At 45.2% G+C, this 27,778-nt stretch overlaps 1 protein-coding gene across 2 annotated transcripts in view; it reads left to right on the top strand.

Moving 5' to 3' along the window:
- Positions 1 to 27,778, top strand: part of GAK (cyclin G associated kinase) — a 181,754-nt gene that overhangs the window by 63,049 nt on the left and 90,927 nt on the right. For both annotated transcript variants that reach the window (XM_073595786.1, XM_073595780.1), the window contains exons 10-12: positions 2,471 to 2,549; positions 7,376 to 7,499; positions 21,696 to 21,745. In XM_073595786.1, coding sequence (XP_073451887.1) covers positions 2,471 to 2,549; positions 7,376 to 7,499; positions 21,696 to 21,745 — 253 coding nt within the window. The remainder of the gene's footprint in view (positions 1 to 2,470; positions 2,550 to 7,375; positions 7,500 to 21,695; positions 21,746 to 27,778) is intronic.

Genomic DNA, 27,778 nt, shown 5'->3' with positions numbered 1-27,778 from the left:
GTCGTTATGTGCTAGTATGCACTGCATACTAGCACATTATGACAAACTTAACTGAAAACTAAGCCCTCCAGTGGCACCGCTGTAGGTGCTTCCATTTTCACCCAGTCTTCCTTTTGGGTTCGCAGGCTTCGGCAGTATGAATGGGCGAGCTGTGATGACATCACTCCAGTGCATGTGTGCGGGAGTCACTGTTTGTGGCACAGGGCTCTGAAGGAATGGCACGGGTATGCAGTTCCTTCAGAGCAAATGCGCTGTTGATGTTTAGAAGATATTTACTGTACTCAGAGGAGCCTGTGAAACGCGTCATCTGATTGGTCGCCATGTCACTTCCGGCCCACGGAGCTTGCGTTCCACGCTGAAACGCACTTCTGATTCCTGTCTTCTGGTTTCCGGACGCCGGATTCCCCAGAGAACAACGGCTTGCAGGCCAGCTAGTCCCCGGACCTCCATAGAGGCTGCACCGCTGCTACATCGTATAGTGGCTTGTCATCTTCATCATTGGGACACAGCTCCTTACGTCACGGACTGCACAGTGACTCAAGACCCTGTATTACCTATATGCCTGAAATCACCATCCCTTTGTGAGTAGCCATTTGGCTGTCTTATCTTAATAAACTGAATTCGTAAATACTACACTGAGTCTGGCGCACCTTGTTTCTGTTCTTTTTTTGTCTTTCAGAGTTGTGCTTCTATTCTCAAGGTTGCTGCCACCAGTGTATACCTATATTGACTATACACCTATATTGACTATATTCCACTTCCCCCTTCCCGAGATATATCGTTTTTTTAATCTATTGGACTTTTTAACACTATCAGAGACATTGCTTGGTTGGTTCTTGTGCCATCTCCTCTTTTTTTCTGTTCAACTGTACTTATAGGTAAGCCTTGTTATAGGCTCACCTATAGGTAAAAATCATACATGGGAATTTACTCCCACTTTAATCTGCTTCAATTTTGCCTTCTCCTTTTCCCCTTTGCCCATTGACAAGCTAGTAAGGATTTTACAAAAAAAAACCGTTGTTTTCATTACGTACCTTATTTTAGACCAAGTGATGTCATCGCTTGGTCTCTGTGTTTCTCTATGCAATGCAGAGAGAGCATGGCTGATTTGCGTATATATCAAAATGTCTTGAGTGGTAGATGCCAGTCTGAAGGAGTGGGTATTCTAGGCACACTGTATTTGTATGCAGACCTTCTTAGGCAATACCAACATGTGATTCTGAGCCTCCATGGTTGAGAAAACTTAAGTCAAATGAATGAAAGGAGCGAGCCAGAGACAAGGTAGGAATGTTCTCCCATCAGTAAATGAAGTGGGCTCTTGTTGACTTGCTTCAGCAGAGTAAGCGATTTCATTACAGAAGAGGAGCCTTTTCACCAGTGCAAGACTAAAGGTGAGGCTGGTGTTCAACTTAAAAAGAAAAGTATGATGACAAATTGTAAGGAGACAATATTTGCCTATGTTCAAAATATTCAAGTAATTTAAACCTGTTTCTCTATCATCTGCTGAAAGAAACGGTCTTTTGAATAATAGGTAACCAAGGGTCACACTGCCATCAACACGAGAAATAGACAATTAGAAACTAAAGGCTAGCCCCCCAAAGGCTATAACCCATAACACCTGCTCAGTTATGCGGGGAATGTCTTTCTTTTCTGTTATATTTTTTTCATAAATTGTAAGATTTTTCACAGTCAATCACTTCAACCAATTCTTACTGGATATTGAAAGTCCTGGATGTCTCTCCAGTTAGCAGTTGTTGAGTGCGGAATATCCCAATTCATTTAGTAAATTAGTGCTCTCTCTGCGATGGTCCTGCGGTCAAAAGTGACACCCCATCTGAGATCCAGTTGGTGCAAGATTCCACTAGTGAGGGCAGATCAGTACTTGTGGGTATTCCTTGCTAAGTTTTTGGGACCAGAGCTGCAGCAGTGTTTGCTCTTTCTTCTATTAGTCTGATGTAAAAGGTCATGTGCTCTGTCCCAGTGGTGTCTTCAGTTCAGCATATAATATAAACTGAAAAACGTGTCCAAATGCACTCCAAAAATAATTCATCCGGTTATGTCCAGAACACTTGTGCTCTCCCCGAAGTGAATGGACTGACCAGGTATGATGGATCACTACAGCTAATGATCAAATAGAGCTTGATGGAATCCATTCACAACTTTCCCCAATGGAGACAGAACCTCTGGACACTAAAATCCACACAGCTCCTTCTTTTCGTATACTATTCTTTCCCACTTAACTGCTTACTTCAACTGAGCAGGTGTGAGGTTATAGCTTACAGGGGGCTGGCCTGCAGTTTTTATGTGCCTAGTGTCCATTTCTTCTGTAGGTGAAAGCATAACCCAGGATTGCTTATTATCCATAAAATTGTGTCCCTTAATGGACTGAGAAAAAGATGTCATGGTGAAAATCCTATTTTACTTAAATGTCTATGTTCAATGGTTCATTTTGTTGTGTGTTTTTTCACAGCTGCTGGAGCAAAATGGTGGATATGGCAATACTGTGAATCAGAAAGTGCTGTTACCCTCTAAACCTGTTGGGCAGCCAGGTATGCATGTATTATGAACTATATATATATATATATATATATATATATATATATATATATATATATATATATATATATATATATATATATAATTTTTTTTTCTTAAATGTGAGAGCTTATAACCCACCAGTATAATATTGCCAATTAAGAAGCCGCACTCTCAGCCCAACCGCCATGTGGATGTTGAAGGGGTCATGGCCTGCAAAGGAGAGATGTCTGAGGCCGTTTAATATCCACATCCACACTGCGGTCGGGCTAGGAGTGCTACTTTTTTTTAAAGAGGAAGTAAACTTCCCTCTAATGTTTGTACTTTTTAGGTAAGCCTATAATAAGGCTTACCTATAGGTACTGTACATATCTCCTAAACGTGCACTGTTTAGAAGATGTTTACTGTATACTGCGCCAATGATGTCATCGGCGCATTCGCTCTGAAGGAACGGTGGCCCGTAACGTTTCTTCAGAGCCCTGTGCAGTGGCCAGCAGCTCCCGCATGCATGACGTCACACGGCTCTGGCCAATCACAAAGCCGGAGTCCATGGACCCGGAAGGAAAACGGGCAAAGATGGATGTGGCCTCCAGCTGGAATGGCGAGGGCTTCGTTTGCAGGTAAGTGTAACATAATATGCTGGTATGAGGTGCATACTAGCACATTATGCCTTTACTTTGCAGGTAAGAAAAAAGAGTTTATGTCCTCTTTAAGGCCGGGTTCACATGACGTGTGAAAAATCAATGTTTCCCTATGAGAGCCATCTTACCTGGTCCGACACAAGTCGGTCTGACTTTGAAAAGGCTCCCTGCAGTACTTTGGTCCGACTTTGATCCTACTTCAGCCCATTGAATATCACTGAAGTCGGATCAACGTCTTAACTGATCCAAATTTGGCATGCGACTTGTGCTCTGATGATCTTGAAGGGGAACTCCACGCCAAATAAAAAAAAAAAAATGGCATGGGTTCCCCCTCCAAGAGCACACCATGCCCTTCGGTCTGGCATGGATTTCAAAGTGAACCCCTATGCCAAAAAACTGTGTAGCCCCCCCCCCCCCCCAAATCCATACCAGACCCTTATCCGAGCACGCAGCCCGGTAGGTCAGGAAAGGGGGTGGCCATGAGCGAGTGCCCCCCCCCCCCCCCCCGAACCCTACCAGGTCCAATGCCCTCAACATGGCCCCCCCACCCCAAAGCACCTTGTCCCCATGTTGATGAGGACGGGGCCTCTTCCTGTCAACCCTGGCTGTTGGTTGTCGGGGTATGCCGGCGGGGGCTTATCCTAAATCTGAAAGCCCCTGTTAACAAGGGGGGCACCCACATCCCCGCCCTATGTGAATGAGTATGGGGTACATTGTACCCCTTCCCCATAAAAAAGTGTAAAAAAAAAAAAAAACCACATTTACACATGTTTTTAAAGTAGTTAAAGTGGAGTTCCACCCCCCCAAAAAAATAATTGCATTAATGTCCTTGAAATAAATTAAAAGAAAACATTTGGAGAATTTTTTTTTTTTTTTACTTGCCTTTTTATGCCTGTTGCTATGTGGTCCCTCGAAATCTGCCCCCTTCAGTGCTTGGGCTCCTGAAGTCACTTCCCTCGGCGCCTCCGCTCGTTACTGCTCCTGGGAGATGTATGTCATCATTTCCCAGGAGTCATTGGGCTGCGCCAAGGGCTAGGTTGCCATAACAACGGGGCGGACACTTCTGACTACGCTGCCCGTTGTTATGGCAGCCTGTATACTTTACAGCGCCGCTACGGCGCATTACTGCGCATGCACGAGAACTGGGTGGTGCATGCTGGTAGCTCAGCAGCACCGTGTCCAAGATCTGTATGCTTGTGGGCTTCACATGCCCACAAGCAAGATGAAAACGGTCAGGAATTAATTTTATAACTTCATTATTTATATGAAACCGGACATCGGGGGATGAATTTAACAAAAGAAGTGAGTGTTACATTGCAATGTTATAAACTAATGAATTGTTTAAAAAAAAAAAAAAATATTCATTGTCGTTGGAACTCCGCTTTAAAAGGCAGCTCCGGCGTCGCTTCCGATCTCTTCTCCCCCCTCTACGGCTCATCTGCCTCCTTCACTGATGTCTTCTGCCTCTGTTCTTCTTCCGATATTGACTCAACGCTCTCTCCCGCTCTAATGCTGAGTGTGCGGCGTGCCACTACTTATATTGGCATGGGGCATGGTCACCGTGTGATGTCATCCAGAGGCCCCGCCCCATCATGCCCCGGGTGGTGATGACATCATGAGGTGACCCTGCCCCATGCCAATATAAGTAGTGGCACACCCAGCATTGGAGCGGGAGAGAGCGTTGAGTCAACATCGGAAGAAGAACAGAGGGAGAAGACCCGGCAGAGGCAGAAGACAGCTGGCAAAGGGAGAAGACCCAGAGAGGGCTAGAAGACCCGGAGAGGGGAGAAGAATCGTCAGAGGCAAAAGACATCAGAAGCGATGCCGGGGCTGGCCTAATAAATTACTTGAAAAATGTGTAATATGTTTTTTTGGGATTTTTTTTTTTAGGTGAATGGGTAGGGGTACAATGTATCCCATACTAATTCACACAGGGTGGGGGGGGGCTGGGATCTGGGGACCCCCTTGTTAAAGGGGTCTTCCAGCTTCCGATAAGCCAGCAGACCCCGACAACCAACGGCCAGGGTTGTCGGGAAGAGGCCCTTGTCCTCATCAACATGGGGACAAGGTGCTTTGGGGTGCCCCAAAGAATCAACCCCCACATGTTCAGGGCATGTGGTCTAGTATGGTTTGGGGGGGGGGGGGGGGGCTCGCTCGTCCCCACTCCCTTTCCTAACCTGCTGGGCTGCGTGCGTGTATATATTTAGTATTTATTGCCGTGTAACACGCACTTTTTCACCCTGAAAATTAGGTGCAAATAGCATATACGCCAATACTTCAATTTTAGCTGCCTTGGAGGGGACAGGGAAGGGGCGGGACGAGCGCCGTTAGATTACACACAGTGAGAATCTCCTGTTTATTTGCCTGTAATAGGAAGTCCCGTCTCCTGGGCCGCCATTGGACCACTGTTCTGTGTATCATAGAAGATTCTCACTGTATGTAATCTGTCGGCGCTCGTCCCGCCCCCCTCCCTGTCCCCTCTTGGCTGCAGGTGGGCATCAATCAGGCTGCACTGATGCCAATGGTGAGGCTGCTGCATTGATGGCACTTGTGAGGCAGCAGATGGGCATTAATCAGGCTGCATTGATGGCAATGATGAAGCTGTAGATGGGCACTGACCCTTATTTTGCTTCAAAGTTTACACACACACACACACACACACACACATATATATATGTATCTCACATACACCCTTCAAAGTTTCCTCTCACATTTGGCGAGAGGAAATAAGCTGGGGGCGAGTGTTCCAGCTCAGCTCAAATGTTTTATTTTGCTTTTTCATTTTTACTTTGCACTGAATGGGTTGCAAGAGTTCACATATTCGTTAACCATTTCAACCCCAAAAGATTTGCCCCCTTAATGACCAGGCCATTTTGCGATTTGGCAATGCGTTGTTTTAACTGACAATTGCGCGGTCGTGCGACTTTGTACAAAAACAAAATTGACGTCCTTTTTTTCCCCACAAATGGAGCTTTCTTTTGGTGGTAATTGATCACCAATTTAACTTTTTTTTTTTTTTTTTTTATGCTGTAAACAAAGAGCGACAATTTTGAAAAAACAAACAAACTATTTTTTACTTTTTGCTATAATAAATATTCCCCAAAAATTTTTTAAAAAAATTTCTTCCTCAGTTTAGGCCAATATGCATACTTCTAAATATTTCATCAGTTCTATAAAAATGCACTGATTACTGTATAAATGTCATTGGCAGGGAAGGGGTTAACACTATGGGGCGATCAAGGAGTTAACTGTGTCCTAGGGAGTGATTCTAACTGTGGGGGGATGGGACTGCCTGGGTGAGGAGACCGATCGTTGTTCATACTTAGTATGAGCAACAGATAAATCTCCTCTCCTCTGACAGCATGGAGATCTGTCTGTTTACATTGACAGATCTCCATTCTGTCTCTGTGTGGAGAGATCGTTGGTGCCCGGCGGTAATCGCGACCGCCGACATGCGCATCGGCTCCAGCGGTGCGCACTAGTGGTCTGAAAGCGAGCTGATGTATAGCTACAATGGTTCGCCCAAAGGGAGCCAACCTGCCACAGTATAACAGCGGTGGCTGGTCTGGAAGTGGTTAAAGTGGTTGTAAAGCCTTAGGGTTTTTTACCTTAATACATTCTATGCATCAAGGTAAAAAACCTTCTGTGCTGCATGTGTCCCCCCTTACCCCCCCCCCCCTATAATTACCTGAGCCCAATCCCGATCCAGCGATAACTCCCACTCTGCTGTCAAATAAATTCTGTGATAGGGGAATGGGCCGAGTCACTCGGTCTGTGTCAATGGACACAGACAAAACGGCGCGAGAGCTAGCCCCCACGAGTGCCCCCATAGGAACTGACTTCTTATGGGGCAGCTGCTGAAGAGGAGGAGCCTGGAGCACCGGCGGTGGGACCCCAGAAGCAGAGGATGGGGCTGCTCCTGTGCAAAACCATTGCATAAAGCAGGCGAGCATGACATGTTTATTATTTTAAAGGGAAAAAGCGCAAATCTTTAATGCTACTCTAATTCACATCTTAAAGTGCAGGTAGATTTTATGGCAGAAGAGATGAACAGAGTCTGGCTAAATCAACAAGTAATTAAACTGTTACGTGCGGTGCAGGGATGCTTAGCAATATAAAAACTGCTCTGTTAATGCTAGTGATTGTGTATCTTACCTGTACAACCACCTAAATATTAATATTTTTGTAATTTGCTACAGGTGTTACTCTTGGCGATGATGACCAAAATGCAGGAGGTTTTTTTGACATCTTGAAAGGTGGCACAGAACGATTTTTTAGTAATATTAAAGATACGTCTTCGAAGGTTATTCAGTCAGTCACCAAGTAAGCAAATAAAAAAATTCCAATTTCTTATTAATTTTAAATATGTGTTGAAGTTCCTGAAAAACAGCATAATTATTTGTACATATTCACTTATACTGGGTTTTTGGTTTACAAATGTATTCAAAGGTTTAACAAGATTCTTGGGATACAAACAGATATGAAAAGATAAATGCACCCTCAAAGGTAATCAAGGGTTAGATCATTGTAAACATAATACAGAAACCAAGTTTAAAAGGTTGATCCTACCAAATTAGGATATAGCTCGTCCAGGGCATAAGCAAGATAAATATAATTACTCTTATAGCAAAAACAGAGCAAGGACATTGATTCGAAAAACATTACTGCAACAGATGGTCAAGTGTTAACTCAGTAGCATGAAAAGATATGGGAGCACTTATGGCCAGAATTAATCTAGCACCTCAAGGCACATTAATATTAAAATATGAGAGACTCTCCTAGTACATCCATATTATGGCGCTAATCATAAGAAGAGAGAGAACGTAAGAAGAGTGAAGAAAAGGGCCCAGGCCTTCGACCACAGAATTCCAAAGAGCTATGGGGCTTAAAAGTAGGTTACATAGTGGGTGAAGTTGAAAAAAGACACAAGTCCATCAAGTCCAACCTATGTGTGTGATTATATGTCAATATTACATTGTATATCCCTGTATGTTGTGGTCGTTCAGGTGCTTATCTAATAGTTTTTTGAAACTATCGATGCTCCCCGCAGAAACCACAGCCTGTGGAAGGGAATTCTACATCCTTGCCGCTCTTACAGTAAAGAACCCTCTACGCAGTTTAAGGTTAAACCTCTTTTCTTCTAATTTTAATGAGTGGCCACGTGTCTTATTAAACTCCTTTCCGCGGAAATGTTTTTTCCCTATTGTGGGGTCACACCAATATGTGATACCTTCTCAAGCGTTTCTACTCCAGAGACAATAAGTTCAGTGCTCATAACCTTTCTTCAACCAATATCCTCTAGTCCCTTTTATTAGCTTTGTTGCCCTTCTCTGTACTTGCTCCATTTTCAGTACATCCTTTCTGAGGACCGGTGCCCAGAACTGGAGAGCATACTCCAGGTGAGGCCGGACCAGAATTTTCTCCAAGCGTCTTCCAGGACAGCCCATGAGACCTTGGGCTCCTCCTACCAGGACAGGAAACACGTCACCCCCACCAGATAAAAGGGCGGTCCTCCAGGCCCATGTCAGTTATTTGTGTTTCCTCCGGACGGGGGGTAACATGTTCATGGAACCTGCTCCCATAGGCCTTATAAGCAGGGGCTTTGTATGGCTTTTTTCTGGGGCATATCACTTACCTCTTCCTCTACCAGAAGCAGCACACCGCTGGGGAGGTTGGCTGTGTTGCTGTTCTCTGTCCTCAGTGCCTGGAGAGGGCCAGGACCGGTGTGAGGTCGTGCCCCTAGCGCAGTGCATTGCACTCTAGCTCAGCTGAGCTTCGGTTGTCCTTCCCTGCCGACAGCCTGGCTGATCTGAGCAAGGAATGGAGGAAGCCGCAGCGTTAGAGGGGGCGGAGCTATTGCGCTCCAAGCTGGCCCACAGGAAGTGCCTGGAGAGGGTTACTTCCGGGGCATATGACATCATCATCGGGCGCCGGAGACGAGGTTCCAGTCTTCATAAACGGCGCGAACAGAGAACGCTGGCTGCTGGTGTTTCTTGGTGTTAAGCAGCCAGGCTGTGGATGACCAAGAGGGGCAGAATGGATCCTCCTGCAGTACCTGCACAGGCAGCGGATGCAGTTCCCAACACCAGCACCTCACAGGTAAGCCTGGGGTGTTCTGTCACCACCTTACTATCCCTGTGAGTGTTCCCTTCCCCTCCCCCCTCTGTAGTAGTGGGTGTAAGGGGACACATTTCCTCCCTCCTGCACGTGGTGTTACGGAGTGATTGTGTGGCTTTAATTACATTGTGGGTCATTTATTTTGTCTTGCAGACCAAGACTCAGGACAAGGCCCAAGCGCAGCCACTTAAAAGGAAACGTGCGGTTTGCGCAAACAAATTGAGCTCCTCATGGAGCAAAGCAGTTTGTCGCACCTGTATAGAAGGCCTAGTAAAGGATGACCCGGTTGCCTCGTGCCAGAAGATGCTTACTTCTGTTAGGGATGAGCTTGCGTCCACCTTCAGTTCCTTTAGAACGCTTATTGACAAGCTCCAGACTCCAGCAGAGAGTCCGTCTTCACTGAAGGCGTCAGTAAGCACTCCGCAGCAGGCAGAGAGTGAAGACTCTGAGGCTGAGGTCAGATCTACCCATTCTTCTCTGGAAGAATCAGGGTCAGATACAGAGCCCAGAGATAGAGAATCCACTCGAGGCTCAAGATTTAAGTTATCTGTTGAGGATGTAGATGACTTATTAAAGGCTATCTATACTACCCTTGAATTAAAAGAGGAAGAGGTTCAGTTATCCAAACATGATCTTATGTATAAGGGATTACATAAGAGAAAATCAAGAGTGTTTCCAGTTCATAGTTCTTTGGTTGATACTATTAAACTGGAATGGGATAATCCTGAGAGAAAACCATTCTTCTCTAGTAACCTAAAAAGGAGGTTTCCTTTTGATGAGGACACTGCGCAGCCATGGAATAAGAATCCCAAGCTAGACGCACCTCTTTCAAAAGTTTCAAAAAACTCGGACCTGGCGTTTGATGATATGGGTACGCTTAAGGATCCGATGGACAAGAGGGGGGATATCCTTCTCCACAGAGCCTGGGACTCAGCAGTTGGAAACCTGAAACCAGCTTTGGCTTCCACTTGTGTGGCCAGAAATCTGGAGGTTTGGTTGACTCAGATTCAGTCACATCTGTCAGCAGGTACCTCCAGAGAGCAAATTTTAAAGTCTTTTCCTCTCCTATTTCAGGCAGTGGGTTTTTTGGCAGATTCTTCCGCTGAGTCGGTAAGAATGTCAGCCAGGACTTCGGCTCTAGTGAACTCGGCCAGGAGAAGCCTTTGGCTTAAGACCTGGTCAGGGGACTCGGCCTCCAAGTTGCGCCTTTGTGGCCTTCCTTTAACTGGCGATCATTTATTTGGCCCAGGTCTACAGGAGGCACTGGAACGCACGGCTGATAAGAAAAAGGCGTTTCCAGAGAGAAAGAGAGTTCAGACAGCCAGAAAATTTTTTCGTGGCCAAAACAGGCAACAGAGTCCTAGAGAAAAGGACAGCAGGCCGAAAAAGCATTGGACTGGGCACAAAGGCAGAGGCAAAGGGGAGTGCTATTTAACCCTCCTCAACAGCCCGCCAAGCCGCAGTGACTTGTGTTCCCCGGTGGGAGGGAGATTGAGGGCCTTCATCCCACAGTGGGCAGCAGTCACTCTGAGCCCCTTCGTCCTGGACCTAGTGACCAACGGGTACAGGCTGGAGTTTGTTCACCAACCACCAGAACGTTTGTTGGTCACATTTCCTCCACAAGATCGGGAGAAAGCGAGGGCTCTGGGTCTCCAGATCGGAGACTTATTAGATCAAAAAGTCCTGATTCCTGTTCCTCGATCGGACCGGGGCAAGGGATTCTATTCCCATGTATTTGTGGTCAGAATGCCGGCAGGAAAGTTTCGACTTATCCTGAATCTCCGGACCTTAAACAAGTCCATCAGATACAAGCATTTCCGTATGGAGACGGTTTTTACAATCAAAAACCTACTATACCCAAACTGCTTTATGGCCACGTTGGACTTAAGGGATGCTTATCTTCACATCCCTATCCATCCAGCCTTCCAAAAGTTTTTGAGATTGGCAGTGAAGACGGGTATGGGGACCCGACATTTTCAATTTCAGGCCCTCCCCTTCGGTCTTTCCTCAGCCCCACGCATCTTTACGAAAGTGTTGGGGGAAGCGCTGGCTCCTCTAAGATTAAAGGCAATAACGGTTATCCCTTACTTAGACGACCTCCTGATAGTAGCAAAATCATACCAAAGGCTGTTGGAAGATCTCCAGGCTGTACAGGACTTCTTACAGTCCCTAGGCTGGCTAATAAACAAAGAAAAATCGTCCTTGATTCCGGCCCAGAAAGTAACTTATCTGGGTTACGATTTTTGCTCCGTGAACCAAAGAGTTTTTCTTCCTCAGGAGAAGATTACCAAAGTGTTCCAGACTATGTCAACATTGCAGACCAACCAGTCGGTCTCTCTGAGACAGGTGTCGAGGGCAGTGGGTCTTATGACCTCATGTTTTCCCGCAGTACCATGGGCGAGACTCCGTCAGCGTCCGTTACAAAGGTTTCTTTTAAGAAACTGGGACGGGGACGTAAGGTCCCTGGAGTCAAGGATCTGGCTTCCCAACAGGATAAAAAGAAGCCTGTGGTGGTGGAGAGCTGGTCAGCACCTAGCAGGAGGTCTCCCATGGTCCTTTCCCATTTCCCGAAGGATTACCACGGATGCGAGTTCCTGGGGATGGGGGGCCCACCTCAGCAATGCAGTAGCACAAGGAGAGTGGTCCCCAGAGGAGGCAAGGGCCTCATCCAATCAAAGAGAGCTGCTTGCAGTCCAGAGAGCCCTCCAGTCTTTTCAGATGGAGGTCAGGGGTCACAACCTCCAAATCCTGTCAGACAATATAGCGACAGTCGCGTATATCAACAAGCAGGGAGGCACGAGAAGCCGGAGGCTTCAGTCCATTGCCCAGGAGATCCTTTCATGGGCAGAGGGGAATCTAGCCTCCATTTCTGCTGTACACCTGAAGGGGAAAAACAATTGCCTGGCAGATTATCTCAGCCGTCACAGGATAGACCGAGACAACTGGTCCCTTCATCCCGAAGTCTTTGCAGACCTCACCAAGAGATGGGGTTATCCGGTAGCGGATTTGTTCGCAAACCGAAACAACCGCAAGATGGAGATATTCTTTTCCATGAACCCGGCAGATCAAGCCTTGGGGATCGATGCTCTGGCAAACCCGTGGCCTCCAGGCCTATGTTATGCCTTTCCGCCAATCAGGCTGATTCCAGTAGTCCTCCGGAAGTTTCGGCTGGAAGAGACAGATCTGATTCTAATTGCCCCGTTTTGGCCCAAGAGGCCATGGTTTTCCCTGCTACAGTCTCTGGTTTCAGAGCCTCCGTGGAGTCTTCCGAAAAGGGAAGACCTATTATTGCAGGGTCCAGTATCACACCCTCAGGTGGTTTCCTTAAACTTAACGGCCTGGTATCTGAAGAAAAGATACTGAGCGCCCAAGGGTTCTCTGACAAAGTAGTCAGGACTCTCGTGAATTGCAGGAAGCCAGTTACTAGAGCCATATATTCCAAAGTTTGGAAAAGGTTTAACTCATGGTTATCTGAAAATGATAGATTAGCTCATGATATTCCGTCTATTTTGGAATTTTTCCAAGAGGGTGTCGACAAAGGTCTTTCTGTTAGTACCTTAAAGGTACAGGCGGCAGCTATTAGTGTGTTCCTCCAGTTTTCTCTCCTGGAAAATCCCACTATAGCCAGATTTTTCAAATCTATCTCTAGGGCCAGACCAGTAGTGGTGAGAAGTTGTCCAACGTGGGATCTGTCCCTAGTACTTCAAACTCTGGTAGAATTTCCGTTTGAACCTCTGGAAAGTATGTCAGTTAAGTTACTTACATTAAAAGCTGTGTTCCTTATAGCTGTTACCTCAGCTCGTAGGGTAAGTGAGTTGCAGGCCCTATCAGTTAGGGAGCCCTTCCTCATGATTTTTGAGGATCGAGTTGTGTTACGAACCGATCCAGGTTTTTTGCCCAAGGTGGCAAGTACATTCCACCGATCTCAGAACATTGTATTGCCAACCTTTTGTAGTTCGCCACAGGGCGACTTAGAAAGAAAATTTAGTTTCCTAGATGTAAGAAGGATTCTCTTGGTCTATCTTGAGGTCACGAAGACCTTTAGGAATACTGATGCCTTGTTTGTCCTCTTTTCTGGAGTTCACAAGGGGAATAGTGCATCTAAAGCCACATTGGCTAGATGGATAAAGCAAGCCATTTTGGAAGCTTACAAAATTAGGGAGGTCCCTACACCTTTTGTTACTGCGCACTCAACTAGAGCCTTGTCTACGTCTTGGGCTGAGAGGGCTGGTGCCTCACCGGAACAAATTTGCAGGGCTGCCACTTGGTCCAGTTACTCGACCTTCATTAAACATTATCGCCTGGATCTCCTATCAGCTCAGGAGCAGGCGTTTGGTCGTAAGGTCCTTCAGGCAGTTGTCCCTCCCTAGACTGGTAAGTTCTGGCTCATCGTCTCATGGGCTGTCCTGGAAGACGCTTGGAGAAAAGCTGAGTTAGACTTACCGGTAACTCCTTTTCTGAGAGTCTTCCAGGACAGCCGGATTCCCACCCGGTATTGTCTGAAGTTATGTGTATTATGCATATGTTTTGCAGGGTCCTACGGTTCTTGAGAATACTGACATGGGCCTGGAGGACCGCCCTTTTATCTGGTGGGGGTGACGTGTTTCCTGTCCTGGTAGGAGGAGCCCAAGGTCTCATGGGCTGTCCTGGAAGACTCTCAGAAAAGGAGTTACCGGTAAGTCTAACTCAGCTTTTTTTTAGAGTGGGAGAATTATCGCTTGTTACTCCCCTTTTTAATGCATGCCAATATTCTGTTTGCTTTGTTAGCAACAGCTTGGCATGGCATGCCATTGCTGAGCCTATCATCTACTAGGACCCCCAGGTCCTTTTCCATCCCTGATTCCCCCAGAGGTTCTCCCCCTAGTGAGTAGATTGCGGAGAAGTCTTTGCCCTGCTTAGCTTAGTATCGTCCGCAAATACAAAGATTGAACTGTTTATCCCATCCTCCAGGTTGTTTATGAACCAAATAAATAGGATTGGTTCCAGCACAGAACCCTGGGGGACCCCGCTTTCCACCCCTGACCATTCCGAGTACTCCCCATTGATCAACGGCCTCTGAACTCGCCCTTGTAGCCAGTTTTCGATCCATGCAAAATCCAGATACACCACATCTACGGGCCTTCCTTTATCTAGATGGCAGCTCGCCTCCTCATAGAAGGTTAATAGATTGGTTTGGCAAGAACGATTCTTCATGAATCCATGCTGATTACTGCTAATGTTACCATTCTCATTACTAAAATCTTGTATATAGTCCCTTATCCCCTGCAAGAGCTTGCATATTATTGATGTTAGGCCAACTGGTCTGTAATTCCTAGGGATGTATTTTGGCCCTTTTTTAAATATTGGTGCTACATTGGCTTTTCTCCAATCAGCTGGTACCATTCCAGTCAGTAGACTGTCAGTAAAAATTAGAAACAATGGTCTGGCAATTACTTGACTGAGTTCCCTAAGGGTGCAAGCCATCTGGTCCCGATGACCTTATTAATGTTAAGTTTTCCAAGTTTATTTCTAATTCTGTCCTCTGTTAGCCATGAGGGTGCTTCCAGTGATGTGTCATGAGGATAAACAATGGAGTTTTGGTTACTGAAGCCCCCCCCGATTCCCTTGTGAAGACTGAGGAGAAGAATAAATTCAATACCTTCGTCATCTCCCCATCATCCTTTGTAGCCAGATTTCCTTCCTCATTCTTTATGGGGCCAATATGGTCTGTCATCCCTTTCACTCCCTCCCTATCAGCGTGAAGGAAAAAAAAGCTGCGGGCTTCTGATAGAGGGATTAGAGAGATATCGGTCCCCTTATCGCCAGCATGTGTTGCTAATCAGTACCATCTATCAGTGCCCACCAGTGCCGCCTATCATTGCTGCTCATCCATGCCTCATCAATAGTGCCACTGATCAGTGCCACCTCAACATGCCGCCTATCAGTGCAGCCTATCGGTGCCCATCAGTGCAGCCTCATCAGTGCACATCAGTGAAAGAGAAAAAGTACCGTATTTATCGGCGTATAACATGCGCTTTTTTTCCCTGAAAATAGGGGGCAAATCATGCTATATGCCGATAGTGTACCTCGGAGGGGGACAAGCGCCGCCGGAATTCATAGAGCCGTCATCTCCTCTCCACTCGGCTCTCACGTCTCTCTCACACACATTCCCGCCTCCGCCACCACCATTGGACCAGTGTTCTGTCTATCACAGGAGCTGGTCCAATGCCGATGTAAGCGGGAGATGACGGCTCGGTGATTTCCTAATGTTCAGGCTGCTTTGCTGAGAGATGGTGAGGCTGCAAATGAGGCTAAAAAAAAAACGGCAGTGTTTCATGGCCGCGCAGTTGTCATTCAATGTGTGCGAGCGCTAAAAGCTGAAAATAGGTCTGAGCAGGAAGGGGGTATAAGTGCCCAGTAAGCAAGTAGTTAATCACCACTGGGTTTTTTTTTTTTAATTTTTTGCGCTACAAATGAAAAAAGACTGAACATTTTGGAAAAAATGCCTTTTCTTTTTCATACATCATGGGACACAGAATTAGGCTAACATTCATTACCTACTGGGTTGTACTTCATCTCCAGGTGAATGGACACTGGTAGACCAAAGGTCTTTAGACAGGAGGTAATCCCCTATATAACCCCTCCCATACAGGAAGAACTTCAGTTTTTTACCAGTGTCTGCAAGGTGGATGGGCACGTTTGTTTGCGCTCTCTGAGCTCCAGTTCTCTAGTCCCACAAACGCTTCTTAAATAAATCAAGGGATTGACCGATCGGATCCATTTGACACAGGCTCTATATGCTTAGATAAATGGTACCCAAGCCATTGCTTATTTCTGGCTGTCTTTTTACCTGTATAACGTTGGTGCGCCATTTTGCCTTGGTTCGCCATTGCGCCCGTGTATTCGCAAGAGTGCTGCTTTTCTCAGCAGTTTGTTTGGCGCCCATGGTGCTTCGTGAAGCCACACATGTGCCATAGTCTTTATCTGGGTGCACGAAGATTCACGTCATACAGCCGCGCCCGTTCGCCTGGACCGTGTGCGTGCACGCATGCGCAGAACGTTCCGCCGCACACTCAGCTTATTTAAGCTGTGTATGCCATGCTTTCCAGAAGGCAGCTGTGAGACACAGAGCAGGCTCTGAACTAGGCAATTGCAGCTGTTCATTTCTCCTTACCCGGGTCACATGTGTCACCAGGTGTTGCTTGGCAGGCTAAAGGTGCTTAGCAGGATTGTTGCATAGGGGCTTGGTGAGCCCTATTAAAGGGTCTCCTTTCTGAGGTGTGTTAATACTACAACCAGGTACGCTGCGCCTATCTGGTATTGCCTACAGTCAACGCTGCTGCTTCACCCTTTATCACTAAGGATGAACTGTCCTCAGCCCTAGCCAGGTTAGAGCACATGATTGCTGGCATGATTGCCTCCATCCTGCAGGGTGGCAAAAAGCATGACAGATCCCCCTCCCCAGAGCCTCCTAGCTTGGAGCAGGAATGGGTTGAGGATGGGGAAGAGCTAAAAGCTCAGGATTCTGTGGAGGGCCTGACGGATGAGTCTGCTTCTGAGCAATCTGGACAAGAACATAGCCAATTGATGTCTGCCTCTCAGTCATAGAGGCTTTTGATCCAGACTCTTACCGAGATGGTTCATTCTGCCTTTGAGTTGCCTCTTACAGAGGTTACTGAGCCCCCTTGGTCCTCTTTGGGGTCCCCCAGGTTTATTGGCACGTTTCCCCTTTCATGGGAAACGTTTTATTTGGTGATCATTTAGATAAATATATCCAAAAGATTTGCGGAGGGAAGAGTTCTCTAATTCCTGTGAAGAAAAGCACCAGGTGTCCCTCGTTTAAAACCTCAGGGACTCCTTCCTCAAGTTTCTTGGCGCCATGGCAGTTGAACTGCCAACAGGGCACTAGAGCCAGGGGCAAGCCACAAGGCCAGGGCCAGAAAAAGCCCTGGGTCCAAAACTCTTCTAAACCCAGCACCAAGCTCTCCTTTTGAGGGGACGCCCCCACTCTATTGGGTGGGGGGAAGGCTGCTGCACTTTGCGGACATTTGGAGAACAATAGTTCAGGACGAGTGGGTCACCTCAACTATATCCCGCGGTTACAACCTGGTGTTGTGGGGGGTTCCCCCTCAGAGGTTTCCCTCGGATCCTCCAAAAAGGCTTATTGTTTCAGGCACTACATCATTTAGTGCATCAAGGACTGATTGTAGAGGTTCCTGTAAGCGAAATAAGCGTGGGTTTTACTCGAACCTGTTTACGGTTCAACAACCAAACAGGAACACAAGGCCCATTTTGGATCTAAGATCCCTGAACCAGTATCTACGAATCCAGTCCTTTCATATGGAGTCTGTCTGCTCAATGGTAGCCTCGCTCTAGATGGGAGACTTTCTAGCCTCCATTGACATAAAAGACGCGTATTTACATGTACCTATCTTTCAGCCTCATCAGAGGTTCCTGCGATTTGCAGTACAGGATCGTCATTTTCATTCTGTGGCTCTACCTTTCGGTCTTGCCACAGCTCCCTGGGTGTTCACAAAGGTCCTAGCACCAGTATTGGGTCTTTTAAGGGCCCAAGGAATCTTGGTGCTCGGGTATCTGGATGAGCTCCTGCACAGAGGTCACTTACTACAGGCTCTAGAACAGAGCATAACATGCACAGTGCGGTATTTGGAAAGCTTAGGCTGGATCATAAATACCGAAAAGTCAGCCTTGAGACAAGCTCAAAGTCTGAAGTATTTAGGTCTGATCCTAGATACGGTCCAAGCAAGGGTATTTTTGCCACCCGTGAGGATCTGTGCCCTGAAGGATCAGGTGCGTCAGATAAAGGGCACCAGACAACCCTCCATTCGGCTCTCTAGTCTTCTAGGGAGGATGGTGTTCTCAGAGGCAGTGCCCTATGCCCAGTTCCATTCCCGGCCTTTACAACAAGACATCTTGTTGGCTTGGAACAGGAGAGGACAAGTCCTGGATTATCCAATGTTCTTATCTCCTCAGACACGCTTAAGCCTAAACTGGTGGTTGCAGGATCAGAACCTGCGAAAGGGAAAATCCTTCCTCCTGGTAACTTAGAGAGTACTGACTACAGATGCCAGTCTCTCAGCCGGGGGAGAGATCCTAGAGGGGCTCACAGCTCAGGGGAAATGGTCAAGGACAGAACAGATCCTGCCCATCAACGTCCTGGAATTACGGGCAGTACGTCTGGCCCTACGGTCTGGACAGTGGGGTTCAGTCCGACAATGCCACTGCAGTACTACTGGCATCCAGGTTCAGCAACAAGCTATAGCAGTTTGTGTCCCAAACAAGATATCCTCTGGCAATCGGAGCAGATGCTCTGGTAGTTCCATGGAGCCAGTACTCCCTAGTTTATGCTTTCCCTCCGATCCCTATCTTTCCACATTTGTTGCGCAGGATTCGGAGAGAGGGGGTTCCAGTCATTCTGGTGGCACCAGCCTGGCCCAGAAGGCCCTGGTTCCCGGAGATTGTGAGACTGACAATAGACGGTCCTTGGACGCTTCCACGTCGTCCCAATCTACTGTCTCAAGGTCCTATAATCCACCCCAATTTACAGTCTCTAAATTTGACAGCATGGCTATTGAAGCCAGGGTGTTAAAGGACCGTGGCATTTCAGGACCAGTGGTGTTTACCCTAGTGAATGCTAGAAAAGCTGTCACTAGGAAGATCTATCATAAGGTCTGGAAGACTTCTATTGTTTGTTGCGAAGCCAAAAAATCGCATCCTCGGAAATATGTGATTGGGAGAATTCTCTTTTCTACAGTCAGCTGTGGAAATCAGATTGGCTTTGAGTACAATCATAGGTCAGAATTTAGCCCTGTCAGTATTCTTCCAAAGGCCTTTAGCCTCCTATTCGTTGGTCTAAACCTTTATGCAGGGTGTAACTTTTTTGCTTCCCCCAATTAGGTCACCTATGTGTCCTTGGGACTTGAATTTGGTGCTGTCTGTGTTACAGAAACAACCATTTGAACCCATCAAGGAAATTCCATTAGACCTGCTCTCACGCAAGCTAGACTTCCTGATGGTCATCACCTTGGCTAGAAGGGTGTCGGAGTTGGCGGCCCTTTCGTGCAGGGAACCATACTTGATACTTCACCATGACAGGGTCTTGTTACGACCTGTTCCATCCTTTTTGCAAAATTGGTGACATTATTTTGCCTCTTTTTTTTTTTTTTTCTCTCAGCCTTGTTCGGCTGAAGAGAGACAACTGCATTCCTTGGACGTTGTCCGAGCAGTCAAGGTCTGCGGAGATCCGAGGATCAGATTCCTTTTTTGTTTTACCAAAGGGACCCAAGAATAGACCAGCAGTTTCCAAAGCTTCCATTACCAATTGGGTCCATCAATTGGTCATTCAGGCCTATGGTCTGAAACATAAAGCTTTAGGGTGAGAGCTCATTCTACCAGGGGTGTAGGAACCTCTTGGGCTTTCCACCATTGGGTATCTGTGGCTCAGATTTGTAAGGATGCTACCTGGTCTTCAGTGCATACGTTCACAAAATGTTATCAAGTGGATGTTCGAGCAACCGAGGGTGGGCTGCCGTATAAGGTTTGATAGCTATTGTTTGGCAGGGTGTGTCCCTCCCCTCAAGGCTATTGCTCTGGGACGTCCCAGCAGGTAATTACTATTGGCCTAACTCTGTGTCCCATGATGTATGAAAAAGAAAATAGGATTTTTTCGTCATACTTACCTGTAAATTCCCCTTCTTTGAGTACATCATGGGACACAGATTCCTCCTCTCTTTTTTGGGGATTCAGTGCTTGCTACTGAACCAAAGTACTTCCTGTATAGGAGGGTTTATATAGGGGATCACTTCCTGTCTAAAGACCTTTGGTCTACCAGTGTCCATTCACCTGGAGATGAAGTATAACCCAGTAAGTAATGAATATTAGCCTAACTCTGTGTCCCATGATGTACTCAAAGAAAATGATTTTACAGGTAAGAATGGCGAAAAAAAATCCTATTTTTCTTAGTTTCTGTTATAAAATTTTGCAAATAAGTAATTTTTCTTCATACATCTTGACCAAAATTTACACTGCTACATTTCTTTGGTAAATGAGTGTATATTATTTGGTCTGTGTGAAAATTAGAGTCTACAAGCTATTGTTCCAATCATTAAAAATTGATCACACCTGATGTACTGACGGCCTATCTAATTTCTTGAGGCCCTAACATGCCAACGCAGTACAAATATTCCCCAAATTACCCCTTTTCAGTCCAAGGTATTTAGTAAGAGGCATTGTAAATTTTTTGACGTTGTAATTTTTCCCACAATTCTTCGGAAAATAAAGAAATTATTATTATTATTATTAAAATATATATATTTACATATACAAAAATGTAATTAACAAGTTATTTCTCACACACGGCATAGGCATACTTGCAACTACACCCCAAAACACATTCTGCAATACCAGAAGTGAAACTTTATCCCAGCCTAGCCACATAGAGAGGCGCAACATCCAAGTAGTACCTTCAGCCATTATCTACATTATCTAACATCAGACCTTATTCCGATTTTTTATTTATAAGTAAAAATCTACTAAAGAAAAGCGCGGCGCTTTTCCATTTTTTATCTATTGGTGGGACACTGGTACGCTGACAGGTGTTTTTGTGCACTTGTACACTATGACAGACGTTGCTCGTCTACCGGCAGACACTGACAGATGTTGATGCCACAATGGAACACTAAATAATGATATTTGAAGCGCTTCACAATGTGCATGAAAATGAATATATAAGAATAAATATAAATAGTCAAATAAATCCAGCGGTGAGTAAAAATTCCTATAAAATCCAGCAATCAAAATAGTGTAAAATTATAAAAAATTAGTGACACCAAATGTGTAAAAAATTCACATAAAAAATCCACATAAAAATAAATATATAGGGATGTATTCAGAAGGTTCAATTATACAGGTGTAGAATCCTGATTGGTATAGAGCTTTTGATCACTAGCAAAGCTGTTTAAAAACACTTGCTTAATTAAGGTGCTCATTGATAGTACCAATGTGTTTTTTGCTTCTATTCACAACCAATGTGAGAATCATAAACAGGCAGATAAGCCAGAGGCCGCTATGGAGACTTTTAAGATCGCCAAAGGGTGAAAGAGAGCTGAGGGAACATAATTTACTAAATAAATGCCCCATATGTAATAAAAACTGTGATTTAACGTTTAACTGTGAGTAAACTGCTGCATACCAATAATGCAGAATTTCGTCTGTGACCAAGGTTTTGTTTACCCCAGGATTTAAAAGGATTAAAAGTAAACCTAAAGAACAGTGATTTCTATTTTTCCCACATCTGTCTGTACGAAATTTACTTAAATAATGATTATAAAAAAGAAGTTTTTTTTCTTTGAATGTAATAGAAGATGATACAATAGAATTATTTAATTTTGTTCTATCTTTCAGCTATGCAAAAGGAGATTTGGATTTGTCTTACATCACTTCCAGAATTGCTGGTATGTTCAGTGTGGTTTTATAATCTTTAGTTAGTATTATAAAAAAAAATGTAAAGGCTTTAAAATATTGGATACATTTAGCTGAGCCTGCTAAATGGTGTAGTGTATGTCCATGTCAGGGGAATTGAGACGATCATAGAGATCTTTCATTTCCATGGTGGAATGTAAATCGGAGGGAAAAAAACCATGTGCTGTATTCAGCATAGCTACTTTGCAAGTGCTTTAGTTGCTTACTTAGTGAGCACTTTAACACTTTCCACTGAGATCCATAGTCCGTTGAATGGGTGCAACCCACCATTAACCCAGTTGTTTAAAATCTTATGCTTCCTTTAAAATATTTGATTAGAAGGGCACTCACAAAACTTGACACAAGCTTTGTCGATTTGGAAAAAAAACAAATACAGTTGACATTTCGTGAGATGCAGCCCACCTCTTGGAAAGACTGTGTTTCACAGAAACATGTCAATTAAAAAAAAGTTGCTGTTTTTTTTTTTTTTTTCTCATTCATTAAGGAACACAGGAAGTCTTTCACTTTCAGGTTACACTGCTGTCTTCAGGAGGATTGGACACTGGCAAACAGAAAAATTGTTCGACAACTCAGGATAACCCTTCCTATTACCAGCATGCTACAGTTTTTACTACTGTCCTAGAAGTATGGCCCCCCTTTTGTTCAGCTCTGCTAACCTAGTTTTAGCTAGCATTTTTTTTTCTTCTCTTTTCTTCAATAAAATTTTAGTGTTTACTGCTTTACTACAAAGCGGAGGTTTACTAGTAGTCCTGGGCTGGCCTACGGTTTTTTATTTGCCAGTGTCCACTCTTCTGTTAAGCAGCATTTTCTCATCAATTCCCGTTGTGCTATATTGGCCATCTTGGTAGAGGCAGGGTTGTGCTTCGTCATGTCAGTCTTCAGCTAGAAAAACAGTGCGCAGTACAGTAGTGACAAATTTCATTCTAAATATTGTGAGACTAGCAGTCAGAGGCAGCAGTGATTTTGATCTAAACCTGCAGATATACAGCTATGAGAGTGTGGACACAGGAAAGTTTAAAAGAGATGTATGGACTCTCAAAAAAACAAACATTTATACTCACCTGGGTGAATTTAGCATTGATCCGATGCTTCATCTGTTCCCTGCCGGCTCTGCCTTGAGAACTGAGTGATACAAGACCGCTGATTGCTCAGTTCTCCCTTCCCCTCTGAGCAAAGAGCCGTGACTGTCAGTCACTGGCTCTGTACTCTCTCCTCCAGTACTCACTGGAGCACTAGGCTGTTAAGGAGGCAGGAGTGGATGGCTCATGCTCTTAGTTGCTTGCTGAGAGGCTGAGCCAGGTGCCAGTCCAGGCATCTGGGTGTATCCCGACTAAATGAAGCCTGTTTTGGCTGAGTGACGTCAGCCAACAGCAGACTTTAGCCCACTGTTGGCTGAAAATGGGTACTGCACTCCTGGGACCTACAAGAGAAGTATGGCCAAAATAGTTTAAGTGGATGTAAACCCTCTCTTATACCCAGTGAAGTGAACAGCCTCAGATGATACACAGAGATGAAACATATCTCCCTACATAAGTTTTACATGTATATCTACTTTCTTCAGCTTTCTAGACTCTTTAGAAAGTGCACATAGTGTTAAAAAAAAAATTCTTCCTGTTTCAGCAATGGGAGGCGAGTCTTGGTATACACTGTGTGTGAGCTGATTGGAGGAAAGGCACATCCCCCCACTCCACATAGGCAGATAAAGAAACTTGCAGAGCTGTGCTGTGAATAGACAAGTTCTCTACTTATCTGTCTCTAATGCCTCGTTTCCACTGAGCGGATCGGTTCGGGTTGGTTTGGTACGGTACGCTATTTTGAGTGTTTTCATTATAAAAGCGGCTTATACAACCGAACCATACCGCACCATTCATGGTCCTGCTTCAGATGTGGGGCCAAGAAAATGGTACGGTACGGTTAGGGCGGAGCTACTGGCATCACACGATACATTCCACTGATTGGTGGACAGAAAAAACGTCCATGCTCACGTCAAAGGCATTTTTTCTAAACCCCGTATGGCCCCTGGCGGTCCGACTTGCAGTGGAAACGCTCACCTGAATAGGCCAGACCATTCTAACTCTTCCAAACTGTACTGAACCGTTCCGCTCAGTGGAAACGAGGCACTAGTTACCTCCCAGACACAAATTTCCAGCTGCTTTTATCTCCTGTGTTGGAGAGCTTGTCAGAACTTATCATGCAGATAACAGAGGAACAGAGCAGCAGAAAGACACAGGACTAAGGGCTTTGGCGAGAGCTAGGTAAATACTACAGATTTATGTGCCCAAGTCAGATTTCATGAATGGGGTTTACATCCACTTTAAGTATTATAAAACGCTACATACTTCTATTTAGGGTATACTTTTTCAGAGTAATGCTTAGAAACAATTAACATTTGTAAATGTTCCCTATAACATTGCAAATGTTTTATTTTTTGGGTTCAGATCCTCTTTAAGTGATATAGCTGTGATCTTAGTTCATCTACTGTACATTTAGAAATGCCTAAAAAATCACATCTTTCCCCAGTCTGTCAGGACAGCCCATGAGTGAAGCACCTCCTCCAACAGGAACAGGAAACACATCAATACACTTTTTAAAAGGCAATCCCTCTGCTGAACTGGTCAGTTTTTTGTGTTTCCTCCAGATGGAGGAGATGCATCACCCGGTACCTGGGTGAGGGATGCCTCTGTTCTTTGGCTTTCTTTTTGTTCCACCCACATCTTTACCTACTTGACTCCAATGGGAGCAGCTAGTAGGATTTTCTGCAAGATGACCCTCCAAGACCACTCCTCGGGGGAAGGTGGTAGTTTGGCTCCCTTTCTCCTTCTGTGCCTGGCGAAGGCCATGAGTGGAAGTGGCATACCCCCTTGACAGGAACCGACATAGGCAGCGTGGGTTCCTTGTCCAAGTGTCTGGGTGCCTTCACTGTCTGCACTATAGGACATTTTTGGGCAGGGGCTCACGCAGTAGCTATGTTGGAATGTGGCCTGTCTGTGTTCCTATGTGACCGGATGATGCACGGGAAGTAATCCTGGTAGGGGAGAAGTCATTTCCAGGCGCCAGAGGCTCTAGCTCCAAGCCTCTTTTTCGGCGCAGTAGCAGGGGAAGGGCTATCTGGTGCCTTTCAATAGCATTTCTTTCAAGCACAGGCTGTCAGGAAGCTACAGGTGGAGGAGCCAATGCTGCATTTTGAGCTCAATACAGACTACAGCTCAGGCAGATACAGGCGCCCTTGGCACCAGCAGGACACAGGTAAGATGGAGGTTGCTGTACCTACCTACTTTCATCTGTTTGCTCCTAGGTTTTCACCTAGCCTGTAATTTGTCACCTGGGTCCCCTGGAGTTGGGGTTAATGTGACAGGGCACCGTTGGGCTCCCCTATTTACCAGGGAGGATAATGAACCTGACTAGTGCCAAGATCCCCTACCCCTGTGCAGCAGGCTGTAGGGGATCCCTAGAAGGTGGTTTGGGTGGGGTTTTTACTGGCCCCACTACGCCTTCTCAGCTGGATTCATGCAATAGGTCCAGTAAAAAGACATCTTCCTCTGCTTTAAGGGGAGAGGATGTTGATTCTTTCTGTATAGTTGCTAAATGCCCTGGCAGTAAGGGAACACAGTACAGTAAATCTTCAGGGTTTATTGTCCCTAGAAGATGTGGATGTCTTTTGGGACTATCCAGTAGACTTGACATTTAGAGGAAAGTGCCAGTGTTTTTGCATGCTAGTTATGCTAGTTATACTAGTTTGTTTGCATAATAACATGTGTAGAGCTTAAAGGCTCCTACACACGATCAGATTTTCCGCAGACAAAGCATCAGACTTGTCCGAAGGGCGTGTGCTGTGAACTTGTCTTGCATACAAACAGTACACAATTGTCGGCCAACAAACACGAACGTAGTGACGTTCTACGAGGAATTTCAGCTCTTGAGCACCACCCTTTTGGTACCTTCTGCTAAGGTCGTGTTTGGTGAGCATTGATTCTGACCATGCGTGTTTGTACTTTGGACTTTTGTGTGGTGGACTTGTGTACACACGATGGGAAAATCTGACAACAGACCGTTGTCCTCCAAAAATTTACTAGCCTGCTATCCAACATTTGTCGTCGGAAAGTTGGCCTACAATTGTCTGATGGCGCATACTAACGGTCGGATTTTAGGCAAACAGTCTGTCATCACACAATTCCCGGACGAAAATCTGATCGTTTGTACGAGGCTTTAGAGAGAAGAAAGTTGGGGTGTTTTTTTTTTCCCCCAATCTTCTCTAGGCTCACAGAGCACATTAATTAGCCCTAATTGTTTCTATTATCTGTTACCTGGGTGTGGTTGCCTCACCGGTGTTTGGTTTACCTCCCTACACACAGTACAATCTGCAGTTTGGTAATTTCAGCTGACAGAAGTTTTTAATCTCCACTTGTCTAACAGAAACTTTCCATTCCCACTAGAGAGTCGGGAAGGATGAAGTGTAAACTCCTAAGCTCTTGATGGAGGACTGGTTACTGGGTATACTTTGTCTTCACTCACCTGGGATCTGACTATACAACTCTCAGTGGAGAGGTCTGTCTCATGGTAAATTTACAGCCTTAGCACAAGACTGTCTTTTAGACCTAAGGTTTAATGTTATACTTTGCATCTTGAGTGTGATGACCATTTTGGCGCTACTGGATTTGCATGTGGAGTTGCATTGTTATCTGTTACCTGGGTGTGGCTGCCTCACAGGTGTTTTGGCTTGCCTTCCTACAGACAGGGCAATCTGCAGTCGATTAACAACTCAGCTGGCAGAAGTTTAATCTCCACTTGTCTTACAGAGCCCTCCATTTCCACTAGTGCAGAGCTGAGAGGAAGGAAGTGTGAACTCCAGAGCTTTTTGATGAACCTTGTCCCCTAGTGTACTATGCTTTCACTCACTTGGGATTTGACCATACAAACCTCAGTAGTTATGTGGGGTTTATCTTTCAATACACATTCTAGTACAGCCTTGGCACAAGTCTCTTTTGAGCCTAAGATTGTATATTGTACATCTTGGGCCTGATGTGTGGTAACCATTTTTGTGCTACCAGTTTTGTATGTGGAGTCACATAATGTTTACATGGCATTCTTATGCTTAGACTCTGGCCAAGACCCTAAGTTGTTCAGGTCCAGGGTTTATTGATACATCTGGCTGCTGTATTTCACCCCTGCTTAGTGCCAACCTGTAGCCTCTAGAGGTACTCCAAAGGTTGGATGTTTCTCTGAATAATCTGTTGTAGCTAAGGCTGCAGAAGAGGCTTATGTCTTCAATGGGGCACAGCAGGGGTCTAGTGCAGGGCTTTTAAGTGTCAGCAGTGGATATTTAACTTTTTTTTTTTCGCCATCATATTAACCTATGTCTATGTATATGTGTGTGCACTGATATATTGCATAGATTTTAATATATTTATGTAATGTCCCCTACTGCATGTCAGCACTTGGTTTAGTCTGGTGTTGCAGCTAGTTACACTATAAGCCCTTGCCAGGATATGTGTTGTACTCATGTACTTCTGATGTCCATCCCATTCCACAGTGTTAACCATCTTAGTAATGTTTTATACAGTTTGGTAACAAAGTTCTGCAGCCAATTAGTGTTTTAACACTAGGCCTGAAAGGCCATGGGTGATTCTTGGGCTCTTTTGGCGTTAACCATCCTAGATCACAGTTTTAGAACTCTGCATGACTTCCTTGTAATGAACGTGTCATCTATTTAGAACATATAGAGCATGTCATGTGCTTGCTCTGCAGCACTAGTGTAATGCTAGAACCATTAACGCTACAGCTTTTTACATGCGCTCTACTTAGATACCCCCAGCACTCATATCTTGTACCACAGTGGTTCCCTCTTCAGTGCTTCCTTGCACATGGATAGAAACTCTGTCTCTTCAATGTTTTAAGGCATTTTATGGAATTGCTTTGCTTTAATTAGTGTAGAGTGTTGCAATAAATTTACATTTGCAACCCTAAGTCTGAAGGTCATGCGTTGTACTTATGCATTCATATCAAAA

Source organism: Aquarana catesbeiana, linkage group LG01, assembly GCF_042186555.1.
Source record: "Aquarana catesbeiana isolate 2022-GZ linkage group LG01, ASM4218655v1, whole genome shotgun sequence".
NCBI lineage: Eukaryota > Metazoa > Chordata > Amphibia > Anura > Ranidae > Aquarana > Aquarana catesbeiana.
This window is presented reverse-complemented; position numbering and strand designations above follow the sequence as displayed.